The sequence below is a fragment of the Petaurus breviceps genome, unplaced genomic scaffold, assembly GCF_028583685.1.
Source record: "Petaurus breviceps papuanus isolate PSGF00001 unplaced genomic scaffold, PetGlider_PUasm1.0 176, whole genome shotgun sequence".
NCBI lineage: Eukaryota > Metazoa > Chordata > Mammalia > Diprotodontia > Petauridae > Petaurus > Petaurus breviceps.
The window spans coordinates 5,934,714-5,957,912 of NW_027185771.1; the positions used below are offsets into that span (position 1 = coordinate 5,934,714).

The 23,199-nt window shown below is 45.2% G+C and overlaps 1 protein-coding gene across 5 annotated transcripts in view; it reads left to right on the forward strand.

Moving 5' to 3' along the window:
- The window catches only part of CBFA2T3 (CBFA2/RUNX1 partner transcriptional co-repressor 3), a 130,202-nt gene extending 114,913 nt beyond the window's left edge, over positions 1 to 15,289 (forward strand). For all 5 annotated transcript variants that reach the window (XM_069085547.1, XM_069085549.1, XM_069085550.1 and 2 more), the window contains 5 exons: positions 234 to 319; positions 1,675 to 1,873; positions 2,477 to 2,545; positions 4,478 to 4,668; positions 6,847 to 15,289. In XM_069085547.1, the coding sequence (XP_068941648.1) occupies positions 234 to 319; positions 1,675 to 1,873; positions 2,477 to 2,545; positions 4,478 to 4,668; positions 6,847 to 7,143 (842 nt within the window). In that variant the 3' untranslated portion in view covers positions 7,144 to 15,289. The remainder of the gene's footprint in view (positions 1 to 233; positions 320 to 1,674; positions 1,874 to 2,476; positions 2,546 to 4,477; positions 4,669 to 6,846) is intronic.
- The last annotated feature ends 7,910 nt before the right edge of the window (positions 15,290 to 23,199 follow it).

Consider the following 23,199-nt stretch of genomic DNA (forward strand, 5'->3'; position numbering starts at 1 on the left):
GAGAAGGAGAGAAGAGGAGGAGAGGAGAAGGAGGAGAGGAGAAGGAGGAAGAGGAAGAGGAGGAGGAGAAGGAGAAAGGGTAGGAGGGGAAGGAGGGCTTTGAACCGGAGAAGCACAGGACGGGAGAGCTGCTTTAGATTTAGGCAGGTCCATCTGTGCAGCAGGGATCAGTCCCAGCTGGGCCCTTTCCCCTAGAGCTGTGTTCTCAATACCCGTCTTTCCCTCTCTCCCAGCTGTCCATGGCTCCCGGCAAGAAGAAGTGATTGACCATAGGCTCACAGACCGAGAGTGGGCAGAGGAGTGGAAGCACCTCAATAATGTAGGTAACCCCAGGTCAAAGCATGGAGGCCTTGGGTGGGCTTGGGTCTGAAACGCACATCTGAATAGACTGACTCATGCAAGGACACACCAGCCTGTCTAGGGCCAACAGGAAACAGACAGTGCTGCCTTGTTGGTTCATGGTGGGCTTCCCTACGTAGGGGCGCAGTGAACAAGGCGTTCATGCAGCCAGGTGGCACCTTCCAAGATCTCTGAGTTCTCTTTGTGGGTCCTTGGGTCAAACCTGTGCACCGGGCCCCCTGCCCAAGACTTGAGAGTTAGTTGTCAGCCGCACCCTGGCCCGACTGGCCAGTCAGCATCATTTTCTGAGGGTCTCTTATGGGTGCCATGCTGTCTTGGGCATTCTAAGGAGAACATACCCCTTTGCTTTTGTGACTATTCTGCTACACTGGTGAGGAGGACAGCAGGAGGAGGGGAGCACAGCGGCTACAGATTGATATTTCTTTTTTTTTTTTTAGATTGATATTTCTGTACCAAACTATTCCATATAAAATAAGTATAAAAAGTGGTCACCCTGTAACATATAAAACAAATATTAAAATAACACCATCCTCCACTGAGGAAAGTTATTACCTTACACAAAGCCATGACATGCATTTTTTCATGTGTCCTTAAAACAATCCTGTGAGGAAACTAGTACACAGTGATTACTGTCCCCATTTCATAGAAGATGAAACTGAGTTTCGGGGGAGTGATGGAAAGAGCCACCAGTAGTAGGAATGATTTCTTACTTACTCATCTAGTTCTTGCAACCAGGAATACTCTTTTGAAAGTGGGGTAACTGCCTGGATTATCTGTTTTCGTGGATCATTTTCATCTGTAAAATGAAGGGGTTTAACTAGATGGTGTTGAAGGCTCCTTCTAGCCACAAGGATGCTGGAGTCAGCTCATACTGGCTCAGGACAGCCAATTGTTAAATTTTCAGCATGAGCTGAAATTGGCAAATACTACCTATCAGAAGCTTGATTTACTGTTTTGTTGGTTGCCTAGACTTAAGAAAGTGATGGGGCAAAATGTTCATGCGGATTAAACTTAAAAGTGTGTTGCACACATATTTCCCTCCCTGAGAGCTGGTTGTTAAATGTTAACAGGTATTTATTTCTGAGAGCTGATTGTTAAACATTAACCACCACCACTCTCCCTCTAGCCCATGATCACATGCTCCACTCATTAGAGCAAAGCCAACTTGCTTCCATGGGAACTAAACTATGGTCTTGGCCTCTCGAGCAACTGATGTGCTCTAAGCAGCTGAGAGAAGCATTCACGCATCTTAAAGTGGCTAGAATGAATGAGTCTCTCCTGCAGCTCATCTCTGTGTCCCCTGTCCCCTGACAGCTCCTGAACTGTATCATGGATATGGTGGAGAAGACGCGGCGTTCTCTCACGGTGCTGCGCCGATGCCAGGAGGCTGACCGAGAGGAGCTCAACCACTGGATCCGGCGCTATAGTGATGCTGAGGACATGAAGAAGGGCCCCATCTCTGCCCCATCCCGCCCACACAATAGCTCCTCCAACTCCGAGGGTCCCCAGTTAGGTACTGATGCTGGGCTGGGCTGAGCTGGGGCGGTGAGGGGCCAGGGGCCAGAGAGAGGATGGCCCGAGCTTCCCCAGGACTCCCAACAGGGACTTACCCAAAGTCACCCAAAAATGAGTGGAAAGGCCCGCACTAAGACCAGGAGCAAATGTTGCCCTGACGCCATCTTGGTTGCTATTGGAAGCCAGTCTGGCCCAGGCCCTGGGATATGGAGAATCCCACAGGGTTCTAGCTGATCCCTTAGGTGCCTTCCAGTCCTCCCCAAATCTGAATTCTGTGATTTCATGATTCTAAGTCACCCTGGTCTATACAAGAGCCATGTTAACCTGGGTCAGTGCCTAGCCACAAAACTGCAAAGATAATACTGGTCAGTAACAAGATTCTGCCATGGGCCACTAATGCCCAGAGCCCAGCCCCAGAGGGACCTTCTTCAGCCAAAGCCTAAGTCTGACTCTGTCCGAGGGCAGAGACCTCACCACAGCAGCCTGAGTGTCTTTCTCCCTTTCAGCCCACAGGTACAATGGTACAAGGGCCCACTTAGGGCTTGAGAGCCTTTGGTCTTCAGAGCTGATCACTTTTCATTCTCGGTTTTTTTTTTCCCAGAAAGTCACCGGGAGTTTGTACCCCGGCCTCTATCCGGTTATATGCCAGAAGAAATCTGGAGAAAAGCTGGTAAGTGTTAAAGAGAGAAATCTGAGGGGGACGCCTCCTGTTTTGCCATCCCAGAGAGTGAGAATAAAGAGCAGGTCAGGTCTACACCTGGGACATCACACACACACACACACACACACACACACACACACACACACATTGAGTGGTTGGACTTATTAAAATAAATCACTGCCATTCAAAAAAGTTTGAAGCGTGATTTCCTCGCAACACTATGAAGTAGAGAGTGTCATTTCTCTTATCCCTATTTTACAGATGGGTAAACTAAGGCCCTGAGAGTTGCAGTGACTTATTGGTTATTGTGTGACCGCCCTGGGTGGGATTTAAAACCCAGGCTTTCTGATCCTAAGCCTACCATTTTTGCTGTGGCATACCATGCTATGCCTCTCCATTAACTCTAAGGTTCCATCCCATTCTAAATCCCATGATGCCGTTGTTTAAATACAAGACTCCCTGGCCTGGAGACTTCAAGTCTCATCCTAGAGGATCTTCCCCTACCGCCTCCCCTCCCACATACACTCACCCTCTTTTGTTATATAGATCCCTGAGTCGGGCTCCGTATGTGTGGCCCCTCAAAGAGGTTCCACCTGGAAGGGATCTTGGAAATGACCTACTTCCACCCTCTCACTAGATAAATGAAGGAACCGACTCCAAATTGATTTGTTCCATGTCATCTAACAAATTCAGACCCACACCTCTGGACTTGCAGGTCTGGTGCCAGGCAGAAACCAAGCGTTTCATCTGCTGGGATGAACTCTCCTATTGAAAGGCGGGATTTTTCCAAAGGGACTTTCTATTGTTGTCCCTTAAGATTTTCCGGGTCCCTGGAACCTGCTGATTTTGTCACAGTGCCACAGTATGAGCCAGAGTGTAAGGACACCACGAGCTTCCCAACTGGAATGAGTGATGGGGCTTGTCCAGACACCTGGAACCACTCCAGACAGGAGAGTAGGCTATGGCTATGGGCTTGAAGGATCCCAGCCTCTATCTGGAAGCTTTTCAGAGGGGAATATGGCATTGGACCTGGCGTCGGGAAAACCTGAGTTCAAATCCCACCTCGCTCACTAACTGTATGGTTCTGAGCAAGTCACTTACCCTCTCTCTGCCTCAATTTCCTCAGTTGTAAAAGGGGATTAGAATAATAGCATTTACCTCCCAGGGTTGTTGTGAGAATTCAGTGAGATAGTACTTATAAAGTGCTTAACACACACACACAAGCTTTCAAATAAGTCCCGGTGTGTTTATCTGTCTACACCTGCCTGCATGTGTGCAAATTCATGATTGTTTATGTGTGTGTATATACATGTGTGTATATATGTATGTACATATATGTGTGCATGGAAGACAGTGTGGTGTAGAAGGAAGAGACTGGTTTTAGAATCAGGAGAAGGAGAGCTAGCATTTCTGTATAACCTACTACAAACCAGGCACGGTGCTAAACACTTTCCAATGATCTCATTTTATCTTCACAACACCCTTGGGAAGGGATGTGCTATTATTACCCCCATTTTGCAATTGAGGAAACTGAGGCAGGCAGAGGTTATATGACTTGCCAAGAGTCACACAGTTAATAGAGGTCTGGGGCTGGATCTGAACTCGTATATTCCTATCTCCAGGACCAGTGCTCTACACACCATACCTCCTAGCTATTCCAAAAGGACTTGGGTTCAGATTTTGCCTCTGATGCCCATTTCCTGTGTGACCCTGGAGATATTCCTTCCTGGGCCTCAGTTATCTGTCAAATGAGAGGGGTTAGACTCGATGGCCTCCAAGATCCCTGAAGGACTACCCACATGCCTGTGCCCACACGTGCTCACACACACAAACACACAGCTCAGGTCTGAGTCTTCCTCCCCAGGTCCCCTGGGCTAGCCCTGTGCATGCAGACAGCCCAGGAGACTGACACGGTGGCCCTCCCCTCATGCTGCCTTTCAGAGGAAGCTGTGAACGAGGTAAAGCGCCAGGCCATGTCCGAGCTTCAGAAGGCCGTGTCTGACGCAGAGCGCAAAGCCCACGAACTCATCACGACCGAGCGGGCGAAGATGGAGAGGGCCCTGGCAGAGGCCAAGCGCCAGGCCTCTGAGGACGCCCTGACCGTCGTCAATCAGCAGGAAGACTCCAGCGAGGTAGGCCCATGCCCATATCCATGTCTTTCTTCTGCCAAGTCTTCGCCCTCTCCCTCTGCCCTCACAGGACAGGGACTGACCACAGGAACAACACCCCACCTCCAACCAAAGACTGTTCAGCAGCAGACATGGGGGTGCTCAATGGGGACTCCTGGGTTCTCTTCTCATCTTCCTTCTTCCATTCTCCGACTTCTTGGGCTTCTGGTCATCCCTTCTTCCTCTTACTGCCTCAGTGTCCACAAGCACAGGGCTTGACAAGGCTAACCAAGTGGGTGTCCATAGATGTACTTTGTGGAGGAATAGGAATTGTCTTCTTTCTTCTTTATTAAAGAAGAAATGAGAATATAAGGCAGAAGTAGCCGAAGAAGGGTCTTTTCCCTCCCCCTTTCCTGACAGGGGAGCGATAGTGGATAGAATTCCTAACTCTGCCCAGGGTTCCCCCCCCCCCATCACTCCGTGAAGGACCTGGATTCAAATCTCACCTCTGATGCTTCTGCCTTGTGGGCAGAGGACTTCACAACACTCCCCCCACCTCCTCCAGGCCTCAGCCCCTTGATCGGTAAAATGTGTGGGTTGGACTGTGTGGCTCTGAGGTTCCTTCCTGTGACAGTCCTTTTGAATTTTCCTTATGGAGAGGAGAATGGACATGGGGAGCCCTCTGCCTAGAATGGTTTAGATCTGATCCTGAAGGCCCGGGGAGAATTGAGATAACAATGGCTTCTCCAACTGAATGAGCCTATTCTCTAGGGTCCCCCCTTTTCATGACTGCCCCCCTCTTTACTTCCTGTGCTGTGGCATGCTCTTCTTTGAGAAAAAAAAACACCTTTCCTGAAGAGCATCAGTACACACAACTTAGACCAGAAGTGTCAAAGTCAAATAGAAAAGGGCATCATTTATCCATACATAGGGGCAGCTAGGTGATACAGCAGATATAGTGTCCCACCTGGAGTCAGGAAGACCCGAGTTCAAGTTCAGCCCTAGACACATACTAGTTGTGTGACCCTGGACAGGTCACTTAACTGTTTGCCTCAGTTTCCCCACCTGTAAAATGGGCTGGAGAACAAACTGGCAGATCACTTCAGTATCTATGTCATGAAAACTCCAAATGGGGTCACGAAGAGTCAGACATGACTGAAAACAACTGAACAAAATCCATACATGAGACTTCCTGTGGGCAGCATATTGGCTTAATTTTAAAATGTCATGTCATCTCTGTTTCATTGTATTTGACTTATTTTGTTAGATATTTCCCGATTACATTTTAATCTGGTTCTGACCAGTCGGGAGTTTTGTACTCTCTGACACCTTTAGCCGAACACCACCCCCAACCCTGGGGAATGGCTGGGAACCCCTTGAAAATGATCCAGAAGCCTCCCGATTAGGGCAGCCCACCAGGGGATGCTTTAGGGTAGCCCCAAGACAGCCAGCCACTGAGCCCAAGGTCCCCCCAAATCTCTTTCCTCTTCATTACCCAACCAGATTGGGACAGTCATGCCTAGGACTTTGGAGAACAGTATGTGAAAGCCACAGATATTCTCAGGCTCCAGGTTGGGCCTTCCCCAGACTGTCATTGTAACAATGAAAAGGGAAATACCTTGTATTGGTTCACAGAGACAGAGCACTGCAGCTTCAGGAGACCTTCATGGTCATGGAATCATTGATTTAGAGGTCATTCGATCTAATCGCAAGAGAAAACTGGTAGAAAGAAGAGACAGTATTTGGCCTCGGGCCCTGTGAATCCAAGTACAGGCCATTATCCAAGCTAATTATTAGACCTGGGGAGTCCAAACCTTTCACCGTCCAGATGGGGAAATTTGAGACCCAGTTGGGGCTTTGCTCGTTACCTATAGCATGTAATGTTTGTTGGAGTCCATTCACATCTACTGACTGATTTGATTCAAAACCACCCCCACAAAAGTTATTCCCAGTTCACAGAGTAGGAAATTGAGGCCTGAAGAGGGTCTTCCCCAAGGCCAGCCAAGTAGATCAGTCTTTTGGGTAGGTGGGCCCACGTTTCTTCAGTCTTGAGACCTGAAGCCTTTTTTGCCTGTCCTTTCTTCATGGTCTCTTGGCATCCTTAGAGGAGAGGAAGGGGGAAGAGCCTGCTCAGAGCAGTTAGGCCGGTCCAGGTTCCCCCCCACACACACCTGACACTGCCCTCTGTCCCCCCCACCCCAGAGCTGTTGGAACTGTGGGCGCAAAGCCAGCGAAACCTGCAGCGGCTGCAACACGGCCCGCTACTGCGGCTCCTTCTGCCAGCACAAGGACTGGGAGAAACACCACCACGTATGTGGCCAGACTCTCCAGGGCCTCCAGGCAGCCGCGGGCACCGCCCCGGCCAACGGCGTGGGCCCCGCCCAGCCGGACGTAGTAGCCGTGGCTGTGGCCACCAGTCCCAGCGAGACCAGCTCGGCAGCCGCCTCCCGCTCGGGCACCCCGGCCACCCCGGCCCCGCTGGAAACTGCCTCCCGCTAGCCCATCCCGGGGGAGCAAGACGCGACGACCACGGAATCCGAGAACCTACAAAAGTCACTGCTGCTACTGCTTTTCTCCAAAAGAAAAAAAAAAACTGCATTCAATGCAACTTCCTCAGCTACCTGACGATTTCATTCGACCTCCAAACGACCTCTATCTCTTCGTGATCCTCACAGATCTTCAAAACTGGGCTTTAAAAGTGGATTTCACAAAGAAAGTACAAACCTTCTCCGTTAATCTGTCTTTCTCTGTCTTGTCAGTTTCCCTCTCGTCTCTTTCTCTCTCCTCTCTTTCTTTCCTCTCTCCAGTTCTCTCATACACTTTCTTGTTTTAATTTTTTTTTTTAATAATTTGGTGGCTTATATTTTCAGTGAAGGATTTTGTTTGGGGAGGGTGGGTAGAGGGGAGCTTGTTCCTTGCTTTGGGCTTGTGTTTGTTTTTCCCCAAAAGAGCTACTCAGAAATGGACAAAGAAAACTGTGGGGTTTTCATTTTTGAGTGTGGTTTTTTTTTTTTCATTGAAAAAGGAAAAAGAACTGTTCTTTTTATAGCTGAATATTTCTGCCAAATTGCCCCCTGTGTGATGGGGGGGGCAGGTGCAGAAAAAAAAAAAAAAAAAGAGAAAAAACGGTAAGAAGGATTACAGTTTCTGATGCAAGAAATGTTTTTGGTTTTATTTTTGTTTTATTTTTTATTTTTTTAATGTCAAACTCTTTGGCTTTAAGTAAAAATCCAAAAAGATTTTTAAAAACAAAAGTAAAGGAAGCTTACTTGTAAACTACCTTGCTAGCTAGCCAAGAATACCAGATACACCTCTGCTCCAAAGGAAATCCAAAAATCAAACTCTCACAAGAAAACCAATCCAGACTTCGTTTTGTCACTGCCAAAGTATTTTTTTTTCTGTTTTATTGATCTTGGATTTGTTTGATTTGGGGCTGGTTGGTTGGTTTTTGGTTCTTGGTTGGGATTTTGTGTTTTTCAGAGGTGGGGGAAGGCCCCAGCTCTTTTTTTGGTTTGGGCTTTTTTTGTTTTGTTTTTTGTCAAACAAGGACACCCATTTGTCCCAACCAAACAATGATGACTGCTCAGCTGGTAAGTCATTGGCACCAGCAGTGAAGAATGAGGCACCCAGCCCTATTTTACCAGCTCAGCTCTCAGGCTTTGGATCTCCCTCCCCATCCCCCACCTTTCTGCCAGACTATGGGATTTGCATCTGTGGCTTCAGAGTTTGGTTATTAAACATGAATAAAGTAAAAAGGAAAAAAAAAATCATCAGGATTGACCAAGCCAAGCCCAGGAAAAAAATTTTAAAACCCAGTATGTGTATGGAACTGTGTGCATGGGTGCATATATGTGTGAATGCGTGTGCGTGTGTATGTGTAAGGGGAAGATACCTCTATTTTCCCGCCCTCAATGGATTTTCAACGCATTTAATTTTTCCGATGATGAAAAAAAAAAGTGCTGAAGTGTTCCTTTCCAGAGAGAGCATTGTTCCGAAAAAAAAAAAAAAAACTGTGACAATCTTTTGGATTGATTCTTGACTGCTTTTCAGAGCATGAGCAGATAGCAACTGATACCAATACTTTCTGCTTCTTGTTTTCCTCCTCTATCCCTCTTCTCTCCATCTCCCCCTACCCCTTGTCACAGTATCTCCGTATCACTGTTCTCTCTTCCACACTTTTGCAGGAAAATACAACAAAACAAACTGAAAAACAAACAAAAAAAAACCCACCTTTGTATTCTGCCCCATCCTACCTTCTGAAGACTATTTTGATTGCCTGTATATATTCCCTTGCTTTTGTGTCCAGTTCTTTCCTCTGCTCCTTTGATGGAACATGATAGGTCTTTTCATTTGAACATATTTCCTATTACTGGCACCCTTTTGCCCCTTTCCCTTGCCCCCTCTGCCCCTTCCAACTCTCACAAGGATTCCTAGGAGGAAATGAAGGAGAAAGAAAATTAATACTTGTACTTAATGGAAGAAAAACAAAAGAGAGACAATGTAGACTATTTTGCATTTTCTTGTATCATTGTACAAAGTACAGAGGACGGGAGTGCAATATGGAGAGTGGCCCAGCTACTGAAATATGGGGGTTTCAAAAAGATTCCCAGCCAGGAGTCAAGAAGTCAATATTGTACGTTAATGTGAATGTATATAGTATTTGCAGAGGTCCAAATAATGATATTAATGATGATGATAATAAAGAAAAGATGTTTGCCAAATAAAACTAAGAGAAACCACTGAAGTATGTAAAGTTTAGGAAACAGATTTTAAGAAAAAAAATCTGAAGTGTGGTCCTTGGGGAAGTGATGGATTTTTGTTTTGTTTTGTTTTGTTTTTTTAATTGTTGTTATATCCCAGAGTCACAAAAATCTGTTCTTTTTGTAATGAAAAGGGAGGAGTAAATTGATTCACTGCCAACAGGGTCATTGTCCAAAGGAACTTCTGGCAGATGAAACTGGAGTCTAGAAAGCAAATTGGGTGTATCGGGTGGGATAAAGAAAATATTAGTATCTTCACACACACACACACACACACACACACACACACACACACACACTCACACACTCCTCTGCAGTGCAGGGCTCTGCTTGCCTAACCATCGAGTACATACATAGAGACTTAAAGATTCCATAGGTATCCCAAGAGTTAAGGCTTCTTTAAAATTAAATAAAACTAAAATAGCTCTGTAGGGAGCTGCAAGGCTAAACTTGTTCCCCACTTTCTTCAGTTTTTGACCTCCATTCTTCTCTCAAGCATTGAACCTGTTGACTGTAGCAGTATCAGATGTGTATATGCTATCGATTTCTCCCACTACCTCTCCCAGTTCATCTTCCCATGTATTCTCCTCCCTCATGACCCTTGATTCCTTGTCCTCTTCTTCCTTTGGAACTCCTTGGTGTCCTGAAGCCCATTGACTTTGGGAACAGATATGTGTCCCTCTGGGCCGCAGGATTTGAAGGATGGATTTTGGTGCCTTGGTTTAAGAAGATCGCTAGGCAGGTAGGGATAAGAAAGTGACTGCCATTCTGCTGAACTGAGCATCTTGATCTAGATGAAAACCTAACAGTATCTTCAGTCCTGATCTCCAAGGAACAAGTCAGTAAGGCTGTGTGGTCAGTTCAGATGGCTTAGGGCCTGCCTGGCTTCTAACTCAAGGACAGACAGAGCACGGACCGTGATTTTGGCTGGTGGGGGTGTCCTTTGGAGAACAATGTGGCTGGGTTCAGGACCCAAGTCAGCTGTAAATGAAGGTGTCAGAGACCCGACCTTGTAAGGTGGAATCATTAGGTATTGACAAATTCCCTGTTCTACTTGAGTAGAAGCATTGGCCTCTCTTACTCTCAGGACAGCAGTTTGAGTTAAGTTGCATCTTTTTGGATAGTAGAGGAGCCCAGCATCTAGAAAGGAAATCAGGGAACCTTCTTCTCTGAGCAGATCTGTCAAAGGGTAGGCCCTGTGGCATCCTCACTTACTAATGTACCCAGACTGCATTTCTAGTGTAAAATCCCCTTAATCATTTCCTTTAGGCTACTTTGGGTCAGGCCCTAGAATCAGACAACCCATGGAAAGGAGCAGCTTTCCAGCCAGGCCATGGTACCAGGCCACTTATCCAGCCATTATGACTCTCTCATTGCCACCCTACTCTCCACCCCAGCAAAGTTAAAAATATATATATAGGTCGCCTCAGAAACCACCCAGCAAATGTGCAAGTGACCTTTGGGCAGATTCCTTGCCTTGTTTTCTGGTTCTTTTGCCAAATGCCCCTCCAGTAGCACAGGAAGAAAAAATATCTGCCTTTTCTTGGCAAGTGACCATCGGAGCTATGTTGTAGAGAAACGTGGTATCAAGGAGAAAGGATGACTGTTTGGATTATTTGGACAAACAGCTGACCTGACCCTAGCCCCCAGTCTCTGTTTTGAGGACTTTTTCCTAAAGGATGGTTGAGCTGTCTAACGTTAGATCCCTTGGGTTGATGGCTCAACAGGGTGCACTGAGGAAGGACCAGCCCCCCTGGGGAAGGCTTTGGTTGATTCCAAGTGGAAGACTAGGCATCTACATACTAAAGGGGGTCACGTTGTTGGGAGGCTACTGGCATCTTCTTGAGATGATTAGGAATTAATCTTCGGAGCTAGAACTTGCCACTCACCACCCTGGTTCCAAGCTAGTTCAGCCAAAGACCTTTTAGTGGAGCCAAACCCAAAATCCCAACACTTTGTGAGGAAAGGAGGTGGCAAGGAGGCAATGTTGGTAACTTTACTTTCTGAATCGCCAGTGAAAGTGTGCTTTCAGGGGTTCATTTGGAGACTTCGGGAGAAATTGAGTGACGTTAGAATGCAGTATAACCATTGTAATCGATACATCCTCTAATCTGCGTACTGGTCATCAGCCATTTTTATTTCATGATAAAAGACAATATGTAAAGATGCATTTCTGATGTGATGCACTGAAGGCCCTTTGGTCCCGAGTGTTGACTTTCTTTTCTGTCTGACCCCTGGCCTTCCCATGCCTCTCTGTCTCTGCCTCTCCCTCCTCGCCCCTGCTCAGAAGCTGTATCCTGCCTTGCTACCTCCAATGTGCTTAAGGACCATAGACTAAGAGGTGTGGTTTGCTCACTTGTTTTTCCTTTAAAGCCACTCGCCATTGAACCAAAAGCTCTGTGAGACGCCTGCTCCCAGAGCCCCCAGCAGAATCCCAAACTCAAACGACAGCTTTAACTAGCGTTCAGAGGCCAAAGCCAAAGGCAGGAGACAGTGGTTGGGCAGGATCTCAGAGAGAGACAGCCAGGCATGGTGATAGGAAGATCATTCAGAACGAGAACACCGTCCATTCCTACGGTGCGCATGAACAACCAGGTGGAGGTCATTCTATTTATGTGTCCCCACCTTTACTCGGGATCCTTGATGGTGTGAGCTAAATCTCCTCACTCCTGGCCACAGAGCTTCAGATTGTCCCTTTCCTCACCATCTCCCAAGCCACAGGTTCTCAAGGTTGGACTAGGTGTTCTTTCTCTTTTCATTGCTACCAGGGACCTCAGTGGCCGACTGGGGAGCACTAAGACTGTCTCTGAAGTCTTTGGTTTGCTTGGCTTGTAGGATTCATAATTACTAGGTTGTGTTCCCCAGGGCATGTTTCCTTGTCTGATTTAACCCAGAATTTGTGATCCTGCAGCCTATTATAGAAAGGATTATGGAAAGGTTCGGAGAATATCAAACCAAATAAGGTGGAAGAAAAATACCCTTTTCCTGCCTTCCTAGAGATCCAAAAGGTGAAGAGCTGGGCTTACCCAGCCTTTCATATCTCCCCTTAGCTTAGCAAAACAGATGCTTACTGGGCCTCCCTCGAAAAGCACAGAGACCCTGAGAGCCCAGAACCGTCCCCTGGGCACCATTCTTCTCCTGACTTGACTTCTCAGCTCTTTTCCCTTCCTTTCAACGATTGATGTAAAACAGATGATAGGGAACAGAACTTACTCTGTGGAATTGGGCGACTATGAGGAATGTGTACCCAGAAGGCCATGCGTGGAGTAGGAGTGAGGAAGAAGGCATGTTTGTACCTGCTCCTGACTCCATGCTGGGATGTTGCCCTGACCTAAGGGATGGAGAAGGAAACTCGGGTCAGTGTGTTGGCCACTGACCTGGGGACAGCCAGCAAGCTGAGAACAGCATTGCCCGGGAGTCCTTGGGTCCCCCCAGGGTGTGGGATCCAGAACAGGTTGCTGGTCAGAGGCAGGAAGAAAGGGAACTACAAAGCTAAGACTTGGTTTTGGATTCGTTTGGGTTTTTTGGTGGTTGGGGTTTTGTTTTGGTTCTTGTTTTTTTAGTGGGAGGTGACCTGTGCTTAGTCCTTATACCTCCTGTTCATTGATTATTCCAAATAGACTCTCAGGCTGACACCAAAGCACTCATTTCTGGCATCTATCCGTCCGTCCTTCCCTCCCAAATTAGAGTCAACAGATTCCCCATGATACCAAAAGCTCTGTGAGAGACCCTTGTTCCTGGAGCCCAAAGGGGGCACGGGTTCTGAACACCTGGTTGACCCCATTCATTATCGCCAACCTGCACAGGAGAAATAGGGCCAGTGCCTCAGGAAATGATTCATTATTGGGAGAAGCTCTTCCATGATCTCCCATTAATGATCCCTGATCAGTCACACAGTGAGTCAGTCAACACGCATTTATTAAACACTTACTGTATACCACGCCCCATGCTAAGCACTGGGGATATAAAACAAGATAATTTTGCCTCTAGGAGTAATGGTATTGCTTTTATCTTTGAAGGGAGCCGTCAGTTCATGCTAATTTTCAATATCTCCAAGGATGAGGCTTCCTTTGAAAAGGTTAGGGACAGGTAATTCCCCATCTTCTAGTAGGAGGAGAGGAGCCCAAGCCCAGCCAACAACTGCTTACAATTGAGACCAACATGGACTTGGCCAGAAGGAGCAAGGGTGCCTTTCTTGGGGGCTGGTTGGTGTTGATGGAGAAGGCACTTGGGCTTGCTGTCTTGGAAGACAGCCCACACACCTGCTGAGCGGCCCTGTGACACACACGCACCCCCACCCCTGCCTCAGGCCTGTCTTTTGGCTGGCATGTTCCCTGGCAAGAAACCTGACACTGGTTGGGATGAGACCCCTTTCTCTCCCACTCATGTCCTCAAGGGTCACTGCTCCTGAGACTAGAGGGTAAACAATGGGAAAGGCTGAGTGACAACCTTCTTCTTTCAAGATGGCCCCGCTGACCAAGTGAGGTCTCGGGCCAGGCTTCTGAATTTCCCTGAAGTGTAGTAAAGAAGGTTGGCCTCAGTTCATCCCCAGGCCCATCCACTTTCATATGGAGATGGCAGTTTTTATCCTGTCTCCTTCCCTTTGAGTCAGGGAGAGGAGACCCTTAAGTTGGCTGCTGGCATCCAGATGACTTCCATCTTGGGCTGGCCACTCATTGGCATCCCCTTTCATTCCCTCCCCCTGAACATTTGTCCTCTCTCTTGGGTACCCTCCTTCACTGTGTTCTGATGGGCTGTCCAGGTTCTGAGGGCTGAATGGCCTTTCCACTCCCTCTTTCCCTCAGGTTTGAGGTTTCTGAGTGCAGGGCCTAAAAGCTAGCTGACCCTGGGGCTACTCACCATAGGAGTTTATCCCAAAGCAGGGTTAGAGTAAGCCCCTTTTCTCATAGAGTTGAGGATTAATGGAAATCCAAGATGGGAGGGGGGGGAGAGGCAAGAGAGGGAGACTGAGGGACCTTTTGCTGTTCCATTCAGCAGAGGGGCTTGCTTGCTTGCTTCTGAAAAGTGGCACAGCATCAATCTCGTAGCCATGATGTGTATGCTCTGGGTGTCAGGAAAGAGACGCCAAAAAATATAATAATAATAACCATCATAATCATAATTATCAAGCAAAGTCTTAAATTAAGAGAAAACATTGCTTCGCAGACTTTCTGCCCCAATCGCCTCAATTCAGCAAGCCCTGGGCTCCCTTCCAAGCCTGACAAATCTGAGTCCCAAAGATGCCTCAACAGCAGCAGTTAATTGTTTCAGCTCTAATTGGACCTGATTTCCTTCTAAATAGACATGAAAGCACTTGGTATTTCTCTACTGGCCTCTCTTCCCTCTGCGCTTCCCTCCCTTCCTAGATCCTTCCCTCTGCATTCTTCCCCAGGATGGATTCCCTCAGAGAGTCTCCTAGTGGGAAATGGGAGGACAGGGTGAGGGGGACAGCTGCTCCCCCAGAATACCAGCCAAGATACATAGTATACAACCTACCAAAATGCAACACTAGCAGGTGAAGGCAGGCATGGGAGAGGGCCAGGAGGGGAGGAAGGGAAAGAGCCTTGATATGGAAGACTGGTAGATGATTGGTTTGGGGCTACCACTCTACCCCTCCCCCACAAGAGTCGAAAGATAATTTTTAAGAAAACTAGAATTTTAATAAAAAGCCCTTGTTCCCCTGCTGTTCTTTGGGCCCCTTGGCCTCTCTAGAGAAATGACGCTGTGTTAGGAGTCTATGGCATGCTGTTTCCTCCCCTTTGCTATGTCCTGCTTTCTCTAAATGTACTGTATGTTTGACCTGTGGAAGCTGTAAAACATTATGATTCAGGTTATGTCTGTTCTTAACTCTGTATCTGTGTAATAAAACAAAAATTTAATTATCACATGGCTCTGCCCCCTCCTTGGATGCTAACTCCTGAAAGTTAGCCAACTTAAGGATGAAGGCATCATCAAGTCCATCCCATGGAAGCTGGGGTCAAGTTCAAGACCACACAGATAGTTATAAGTCCAGTCATTCCAGCGGGCGGGACGGGACGATCACTAGAAGCAGAGAAATAGACCTGATGAACTCGTGAGGTCCTTTCTGACCCTGACAGTCCCTCCCTTCTTAGATCCATGGGGCATAGAGAGTATTTCAGAGTACTTCCTATGAGGCTTCTGATGGGGGGGGGGTGGGAAATCAAGAGAAATTCACTTCTGGTCCAAGCAAGGGGACCAGAGAGTCAAGAAGGGTAGAATCAACAATTTCCATTTTCACCACTACCCATACTCAGGTACATAGATCCCTATAGTTGTCTTGGATATAGGAAGCTCTAGGGGAATTATTAATACTTTAGCTATATCACCAGCTGGGGGGGAAAAGGCTTAGTTGAGAGAAGAACAGAAATTCTTCTGTAAAGTAGAATGCATTTCGAAACATCATGGGATCATGGAATATGGGGGCCTTTGATATCATTTAGTCTGACCCCCTTATTTTATAGGTGAGGAAACTAAAACCCAGGGGTAAAGTGACTTACCCAAGGTCACACAGGCAGTAAGTAAAAGGCACTCCAAATTCAGTGCCCATTCCATCCTGCTATGCTGCATCTTGAAAGGTATTATTTGAAAGTGTTGGTCAATGTCAGCTACCCATAGGGGATCAGAGGAAAACTCGAGGTACCTCTTATTCATCAAGGCTCAACCTAGATTAAGCAGAAAGAAGATTTCCTCAACCTCCATTTCTTGATCTCAAGAGATGTAAAGTAGGGAGGTGTCTGGCTATCTCCTTGGTCCTTGTGTGATCTGCAGGTCGATACCCACAACCAAGGACAATGGGGGAGAAAAACATGGCACCCAGGCTAAAGGGCACCAATGTTGGGGTGGGTGGGAAGAGGAGACAGCGGTTATCTCAGAACTTGACAGGGGGAGGGCAGTGCAGGGATGGGGAATAAAAGAGACTGATCCAGTCTTGTGCAGAGGGAACATGGATGGCCATCTACATGGCAGGATTTGAGGGATGCTGAGAATGCCTGTGCTCCCAAGTCTCCCCAACTATTTGTCTTCGCTTGAAATTCTACCATTAAAAATATTTTATTCCTTGGAGTCTTAAAGGATTATTCATCCTTAAGATTCCCCAGTAAAATGTCAATACTCAAGTTATTACCTCTCAGCAGAAAATAGTCGATGAGAGATAGAATTAATGGTTTCTTGGGGGTCCCTTTCAGCCCAGTGATATAAATGCGAGGCCCTATAAAAGGCTAAAAGAGGAGGAAAGCACAGTTTCTCGATCTTTAAGGTAGTAGTAAAACCACTTGTACCACCTACCTCACAGGGCTGCTGTGAAGACTGAATGAGATAATGGAAAGGGATTTTTTGTAGCAATAAGTCCAACATAAATAAGAGCTGATTTTGTGGTGGTTATTGTTGCTAGTATTTGAAAGCTTCGTAATTTTGTCAAGGTCTGGCCGTGGCTATGGAAAGTCAGATTTGGGGGTGTGGATGCTGGGAGTTGGTGACTGTTGAGCACCATGCCCATGGTACCAAGGGTCATCCCATACCCACCAGCTCCCAAGCTGTCTCATTAGAGAGTGTCACATCTCTGGATAGCTTTCCCAGAGAGCCTCATAGCTCTGGCCAAGTCATTCAAATGGGCTCCAGTTCACAGGGGGCCAGGACTGGGCAAGGACAGCTTCTGCAAGCAAACCTTGTGCTCAGTAGATCCCAACCACCAACACTGCAGGCTTTCAGATCATATGTGCCACCATCCTTTGGTACTGCCAGGGCACCTGCTCACTGGTGAAGAGGTTGGAGTCAACATTGGGTGGGCTGAGCAAAAAGAACTTTCAATCCTTTGGTGAGGACGGAATTTAAATCGTAGCATGAAGGGGTTAGGGTAGATAAAAAGAAGTAAAATTGTTAGATGGTTGAGTCACTGTCCTAAATTAGAGAATTTCCTTTCTGGGTGGGGCACATCTTGTGATGTGAGGGCTGGTGGAGAGGGAATATTCTCTTTAAAAGCATGATAGATTTTCTTTTTCACACAATTGCTAAAGTCATCTTCCAAAAGCATAACTCTGATCATATCATTCCCCTGCTCACAAACTTCTCGTGGATCCCCATTGCCAACAGAATGGAATACCAGTTCCTTCACCCAGCAGCTGTATGATATGGCCCTTCCTTCATTTTGTCTTCCCCCTTACATTTTCTTTTTAAAAATTATATTTTATTTTTTTAATCAGTAATAATCCACTTTCTCACCTTTCCATCCCACCCCACCCCTGATTGAGAATGAAAGAAAAGACATAACTCTTGTTACAAACATGTATAGTTGATCAGAACAAATTTCTGCATTGACCATGTCCAAAAAAAAGTCTCATTTTACACTCTGAGTCCTTCACCTCTCTGTCAGAAAGTGGGTATCATTACACTGATCAGAGTTCCTAATTCTTCCAAAGTTGTTTGCCTTTACCATATTGTTGTCATTGTATGAATTGTTTTCCTGGTTCTGTTCACTTCACTCAGCATCAGTTCATACAAGTCTTCCCAGGTTTCTCTGAAGCCCTCATTTTTTACATCACGATAGTATTCCTTTGCATTAATATGTCTTAACTTGTTCAGCCATTCTCTAATTAATGGGCATCCCCCTCAGATTCACATGCTTTGCCACATCAAAAGAAGTTATAAATATTTTTATATATCCTTAGTGTTTATTTTGCTTAGGACTAACCTCTCCCTTAAACTACCCTCCCTCAAATTCCTCCTTCCTCCCTTCTCTGTTTTCCCTCCTATTTCCCTGTTAAATGAAATGACATCTATTTCTATATCCAACTCTGTGTGTGTGGGTCTTCTTAGTTACTTTAACCAGTTCAGATGAGAGTGAGGGTAAAATGTCAGCTGTTCCCTCCCCACTCCCTCCTCCTTATTTATATGCATGTCTACTTGCATGCCCTGTTTACATCTGGTAATCTTCCTTAACTTTCATTTCCCTTCACCTCACCCCCATTGTATCCCTCTTCCCTCCTTTTGCTCTTCTTCTCTTAAGAGCAAGACATAATAAAACCACTACCAGGCCTTGTCTAATTGGATTCCCTCTATGACCCCTGATGATGGGAGGGTTCATAGGGGACATAGTTATCATTTCCCCGTGTTTAAATGTAAGTTTATCCTTGTTTAGTCTTTTATCTTTGTTTACCTTTTTATGTTTCTTTTTGCTCCTCTGTTTGTACTTCAAAGTTTTTCCAAAGTTCTGGTCTTTACATAAAGAATTCTTGGAAATCCTCTATTTCATTAGAGGTAAAATTTTCCCCTAAAGCATTATACTGACTTTCATTGGGTACATTACACTTGGCCAAAAGCTCATGTCCTTTGCCTTCTAGAAGATCACATTCCAAGTTCTCTGCTCCTTTATAATAGTGGCTGCTAAATAATTTATGATCCTGATTCTACCTGGGAGCTATGGGTTTTGTCTATAATATTCCTGGGAATTTTCATTTGGGGCTTTCTTTGGGTGCATTTTTTCTATTTCAATTTTCCCCTCTAAAAGATCTGGACAGTTTTCATTTTAAGACTCAAGATTTCTTGAAATGTGATGTCTAGCCATTCTTTTTTTGATCATGGTATTCAGATTCAATGATTTCTAAATGCTTTCCCTTCAATCTGCTTTCCAGGACAGGGTTTGGTTTTCTTTTGGGGGGGCGGGCGATGTGGGGGGGTTGTTTTTGTTTTTGCTGTTACATTATATTTTTTTATATTTTTCCAAACTTTTGACATTATTTTAATTTTTGTGTTGCCTCATAGAGCCATTGTTTTCCATTTGGTCCATTCTAATTTTCTGGGATTTTGTTGCTTGCACAAAGGTTTGTACCTCTTGTGCCAAGTTATTAATTCCTCTTCCAATTCTTTCTTCCATAGTGCTCATTTCTTTCCCAATTTTTTCCTCAAGCACTCTCATTCCACTTATAAAAAACTTTTTTATCTCTTTTTTAATTCTTGCTTCATCTTTTCCAGGAATTCTAGTTGAGTTTGTGCTCAAGCTGTGTTTTTCTCTGAGGTATTGTTTGTAGATGTTTTTTGGATCATTCTCTTCTTCTGGGTTTGTGTCTTAAGCATTCCTGCCCCGTGGGATTTTCTGATTGCTCATTCTTACAGCCTACTTCCTGACTTCAGACTTGATATTAGGACTGGGATCTCCCGTACTTCTGCAGGAGAGGTCTGGGCTGTTCTTGATGCTGCTTTCCTAGGATATTGAGGATTGTGTTATTCCAGGATCTCGGGGACAGGCTAGAGACTCGCAGGCTTCCAGTGCTACCCAAGTGGTTTGACAAAGGACAAAGTCTGATCGCTGCTCCCCCGGTCTGAACTCTGCATGTTTCTGAGCTAGGTTTGGGTTCGAGCAAGGCTAGATGCTGCTGGACTCTGTCCCTATCAGCTTGCTGGGACGCACTACTGTTTCAGACTGGCAGCATTGTGGGCTCCCCTTTGGTTTAGGTCCATAATTCTTCATAATTTCTCTATAGACTGGGCTAGATGCTGGAGCTGATACACTTCTCTGCTCCACACTGCCGTTACTTGCTTCTGAACTTCCTCCTTTCCAGGTACACAGATGAACCACCCAGGGCTTCCCTACCTGGGAGTGCCACCCTCAAGAGTAGGTCCCCTTCTGGATGTGACCCAGAACTGGGCAGTGGGGCAACAGAGCTTGCAGCTGGCATCTGTCCCCTTCACATTACCCTGGTGTGGGTCTGGGACTCTCTCTTGCCCTGGTACACAGCCTCTCCCTGGGAGATACTGGCATGCTCTACGAACAGTGTGCTCCTGGCCCCATCCAGTCCCCAACATCTGCAGACTTTCATGACTGTCTCCCTTTGCTGACTTGGCCTGGACAAATGACTCATTGTCACCTTTTCTGGATTTTCCCATTAAGCCTTGGTCTGCTGAATTTCTAGGTCTGTTTTGAGGAGTTTTGTCAAGAGGAACTTGGCTATCCTGCTTCTTTCTACTCCATTATCCTGGTTCCTCCATCTTGGTTCCACCTCCGCTCATATATTTTCTTCTGTACAGACTATCCCAAATAATTGAAGTGTTCTCCACCAAAAAAAAGGAATACTTTCCTTCCATCAGGCCTTAGCTCAAGTACCACTTAAATATATAGCTAAGGCTTGTTATCTTTTCTGATCCCCACAGAAGCCCTATGAGATAGGTACTAAAATCTTCCCCATTTTACAGCTAAAAAAACTGAGACTGAGAAAAGTCTTTTATCTATTATTCCAGGCTACTTTTCATTGCTTCCTTAAAGAAGCTTTCTCCAATCCCTCCTAACTAGAAATGATTTTCTCTCTCCCTTCCTGAATCTCTAAACTAGGGAGTTCTTAACCTGGGGACTATGAGAGTTCATGGAAAGATTTTAAGGGGTCAATGAACTTGGATGGGGAAAAAACATTATTTTCACTAATCTCTGACTGAAATTTAGCATCTCCTTCAATTACATATGCAAAACACTGCAAATCTTGAAATATCATAGAAATGCTTTTTGTTGTTAAATAATATCTGACTCTCTGGGACTCCATTTTGGGGTTTTCTTTGCAGAGATACTGGAGTAGTTTGCCATTTCTTTCTCCTGCTCATTTTATAGATAAGGAAACTGAGGCAAACAGGGTTAAGGGACTTGCCCAAGATTACACAGCTAGTAAGTATTTGAAGCCAGATTTGAACTCAGGAAGATGAGTCTTCCTGACTCCAGACCCAGTGCTCTGTGTGCTTTGCTACCTAGCCACCCTTCCTTCAATGATGATGATGATAGCAACTAACATTAATATAGTACTTAATATGTACCAGGCATGTACTGCTTTACAATTATTATCTTTTCTGATTCTCACAACAACCCTGGGAAGTAGGTGCTATTAGTATCCCCATTTTACAGGTGAAGAAACCAAGGCAGACAGAGGTTAAGTGATTTGCCCAGGATCACACAGCTAAGGAGTGTCTGAATGCAGATTTGAACTCAGGTCTTCCTGACTCTAGGCCCTAACTCCAGACTCTCTCAACTATGCCACTTAGCTTTTTCAGAATCATATTTTTAAAACATTATTTAAAAACATGATTCTGTAAAGGGGTCCATAGTCTTTACCAATATGCCACAGGGTTCCATGACGACAAAAAAGTTAAGAACCTTTGTTCATAGATGGCTCTGTTTGAACTCTCCTACATATTTAGCGAATTCTTAGTTATTTTTTATATGTCTCTACAAATTAGACTGTAAACTCTATGAGGACTGAGATGATAACCTTTCCATCTTCATATCCCTAGCCCTAAGCTAGGAACAAGAGCCTTTCATCTGGTGGAGGCCTAATAAATGTTTTGCAGAATTGAACTGACTTTCTTCCAAGGTCTATTCAAGCAGCAAGATCCTACTGGTTCCAATGACTTATTCTCTCATGGCAGCAGATTGGAGAACCTGAGAATGTAGCCTTTCTTGCTGCTCTCCCTTCTTCTCTTCCCTCTATTGACAAAAGTTTGCTAGTCTAAGGAGCCATCAAAAGCCAGACTCCATCAATTAAATAGTCCATACTGGGCCATCTTGAGTCCGATGACTCTGGAGGACAGAGTGGGGTTGATGACTTCACATGGTTCTGCCTCACTTAAATCTAATTCACTTACTTGTAAGTCAAGACATCACCCTCCTGATGTCAGAATTAAAGATAAACAGCAACATTTTCATTGAGTGTCCTGTGTTCTGACCTTTGCTAAGTTGAGGGATATATAGATACATATGGTGTAGTTCCTTCCTTCCAAATGATTACAGTCTAGTCAGGAAATAAGATTAACATACATTCTTCTGGAATTCAATTCAATAAATGATTATTAAGTATCTAGTCCCTAGCAAACATTTGGTGCTATGAACTTGGGGAGATATGACAAGAAGAAAGATTTTAAACTGTGCATATCCTTGGACCAAACAATTAAGAAAATCAAAGAAAGAGAAGGACCTATATGTAAAAAAAAAAATATTTATGGTGGCTTTTTCTCAGGGTAACAAAGAACTGGAAACTAAGTGAGTACCCAATCAATTGGGGAATGGCTGAACAAGTTATGGTATATAAATATAATGGAATACTATCGATGTTGTAGGAAGTGATAAAAGGGACAGTTAGGGAAACTTGGGAAGACTTATATGGACTGATGCACAGTGAAGTGAGTAAAACCAGGAGAACAATTAATACTATAATAGCAACATTGTGAAAATAAACAATTTTGAAGGACTTAGGAACTCTAATCAACCAACACAATGACCAGCCATGATTTCCAGAAGTCCAGTGTTGAAGCATGCTACCCAGCTCCTCGAAGGGAGGTGATAGATTCATTTCTGGAATCTCTTCCATATGGATCCACATTTTTGGACATGGTCAATGAGAGGTTTTGTTTTGCTTGACTATGCCCATTTGTCACAAGGGTTTTGTTTTTCTTGGGGGTGGGGATGGGGCAGGATACAAAAAAAAGAGGAAAAATAAATGCTTGGTAATTTTTTTTTAATTAACTAAGAGAAAAAAATAAAGATAAAGCAGATGATCCTTTCCCCCAAGGAACCAATAGCCTAGTAAAAATCCAAGAGATAAGATCTGAACTCAAACCAGAATGTAATCAAGTGTTAAATTACATGCTGTAGATTCTAAATATGGTAAGCGTTCCAAGGATGGAAGGATGAGGGATGACTGTAATCAATATCTGTCATGGAAGAAGTGGGCCTTGAAGGGTGGGTAAAATAATAAATCATAGCATTTATTAGATCTGAAAGGGCCCCTAGAGTCTAGGGTTTGTA